Source organism: Puntigrus tetrazona, unplaced genomic scaffold (genome assembly GCF_018831695.1).
Source record: "Puntigrus tetrazona isolate hp1 unplaced genomic scaffold, ASM1883169v1 S000000283, whole genome shotgun sequence".
Lineage (NCBI taxonomy): Eukaryota > Metazoa > Chordata > Actinopteri > Cypriniformes > Cyprinidae > Puntigrus > Puntigrus tetrazona.
The window spans coordinates 847,501-850,000 of NW_025047944.1; the positions used below are offsets into that span (position 1 = coordinate 847,501).

General features: G+C 39.6%; 1 protein-coding gene across 2 annotated transcripts in view; it reads right to left on the reverse strand.

Annotated features, from left to right (window-relative positions):
• anxa11b (annexin A11b) overlaps positions 1 to 2,500 on the reverse strand; it is a 16,017-nt gene that overhangs the window by 12,348 nt on the left and 1,169 nt on the right. For both annotated transcript variants that reach the window (XM_043231216.1, XM_043231215.1), the window contains exon 2: positions 446 to 746. In XM_043231216.1, coding sequence (XP_043087151.1) covers positions 446 to 737 — 292 coding nt within the window. In that variant the 5' untranslated portion in view covers positions 738 to 746. The remainder of the gene's footprint in view (positions 1 to 445; positions 747 to 2,500) is intronic.

The following is a 2,500-nucleotide window of genomic DNA, read 5'->3' on the forward strand; positions in this document are numbered from 1 at the left end:
ATGCATTTCTAATTTCAGATTTCCCTCCAATCTTATTTTTACATGCATACTGACTCAGAACTCTCATTACGACTCATTTTAATTGCCAGTATATCCCATTAGTGCTCAGTTGTTCAGACGTTTAATACCATCAGAGCCTCCAGCAGCAGACACACACACACACACACACAGACACAGACACACAGACACACAGACACACAGACACACAGACACACAGACACACAGACACACACACAGACACACACAGACAGACACACACAGACAGACACACACACACAGACAGACACACACAGACAGACACACACAGACAGACACACACAGACAGACACACACAGACAGACACACACACACAGACACACACACACAGACAGACACACACACACAGACACACACACACAGACACACACAGACACACACACACACACACACACACACACTCACTGACCTGCAGGGGGCATGTTGGGGTAGGTCCCGGGCTGGGCGGCTGGGTAACCTCCGGCCTGGGGCGGAAAGCCTCCTCCCGGGGCAGCTGGGTAACCGCCGGCCTGAGGAGGGTAACCTCCGGCCTGGGGAGGGTATCCTGCTCCGGGGGGGTAGGCTCCGGGCTGAGGAGGGTAGTATCCGCCCTGGGGAGGGTAAGCTCCCGGCTGGGGGGGGTATCCGCCCGGGGCCTGCTGATACGGGCCGGAGGCGGGCGGGTAACTTCCACCAGCGGGAGGGTATCCGGGGTAACTCATCTCTGACACCTGCACGCATCGGGACACGCACACGCTTACACACTAACAGCCGACAGCCGTGTTCAAGAAGACATCATGTACGTTATCGTAATGTGCATAGCTAAGGATTTCGTTTGGAAAATGTTTGGTTTTTTGGACCCTCGGATTGCGTCACAGACACATACTGCCCTATCCTAACAAACCTTACATCGACGGAAAGCTCGTTTATCCTTTTTATTTTATGCATCTTTCGGGTGGTGTATAAATCTCAGTTCTTACAAGACGGGTCGCAAAATAACAACCGCATGCTAAATCACGGCGAAAATCATTCTAACCAACGAACCAATCACCAGCGGCTAATGAATGATGCCGATAAAACATCATCAGAGGACTATATATAAGACACCTCACCTGGCAAAACTTCAAAGGAGAGCGTGCTTCCTGCTGTATTTATGACATTCATCTTATCTTAATTACCATGTTCATCTGCAGTCAGAAGCTCTCATAGTATTCGTTCAAAATCCCCGGAAATATTGGGTTTTTTTATTAAGACAACTTATAAAAGTGTTTTCTCTTCTAAAAATGCAGTGGCTTCTCGCAAATAATGTAAAATAAAAATACCACAATAAACACGATTAAACAGACAAAGATGACTAGTTCTCTCTCAGTACTACATTAAGATTTAGAGTCGTCGTTCCTCATTTTTGCACCTGATTTGCAGCAATTGCACATAGTTCTTATTTCCTTGCACAGATCTCTTTTTAAGACAGCGCTGAGACCTACTGTTATAATCTTAGGGCCTCACAAACACACACACACACACACACACACACACACACACTTAACCCGGAAGACATTAGCATGACAAGGAATCTTTAAAGCCTTTGAGGAGTGATTATTTCAACGCTCCAATCCAACACCCAATGTCTATATACACCACAGACCAAACAATACATGTGTGTGTGTGTGTGTGTGTGTGTGTGTGTGTGTGTGTGTGTGTGTGTGTGTGTGTGTGTGTGTGTGTGTAGCAGGTTTTTTTAGGTGTGTTCTTCTGTTTATATAGGCCATAGGTTAACAGCAGACTGAAGTAAGTCTGAACTTTGACATCTGGTTATCATTTAAAGTAGCATATAATGCACACTTATTGGTCTAAAACTTTGTTTCAATGTTTTTGATCATTTAGATATTGTATATTGCATATTATCGGACTGATATTTATATAATTCTATGTAAGTATTAGCTGTACTGTTATAAAGAATTGTGGTGATATAAATATTGCATATTTTTGGTCAGTTTGAGTCTTTCAGTCTTTGTTTTATTAACTTATTTACGTTGTTCCTTCATATCCGCAGTGTATTAGACTGAATGAGCCATAAAAACCTGATGAATCAAATATCACACTTAATACAAATATGTTCAAACGAATGCAATAAACTGTATTCATATCTAGAATAAACATTCAATAAAACTGGAAAAACACCCTCTATTAAAATCTATACATAAATAGTACACGAACGTTTCCAGCAAAGATATTTAGATCTAAAGTGCAATATCTTTTACACTAATTTAGCATTTTTAACAAAACGTGAAATCTGATTTACAAATTATTTTACCTAGAAAAATAAAAAAAAAAAAAAAATTTAATAATAATAATAATAATAATAATAATAATAATAATAATAATATATATATATATATATATATATATATATATATATATATATATATATATATATATATATATATATATATATATAAATTTAATTTTATCTTTTTATTAATTT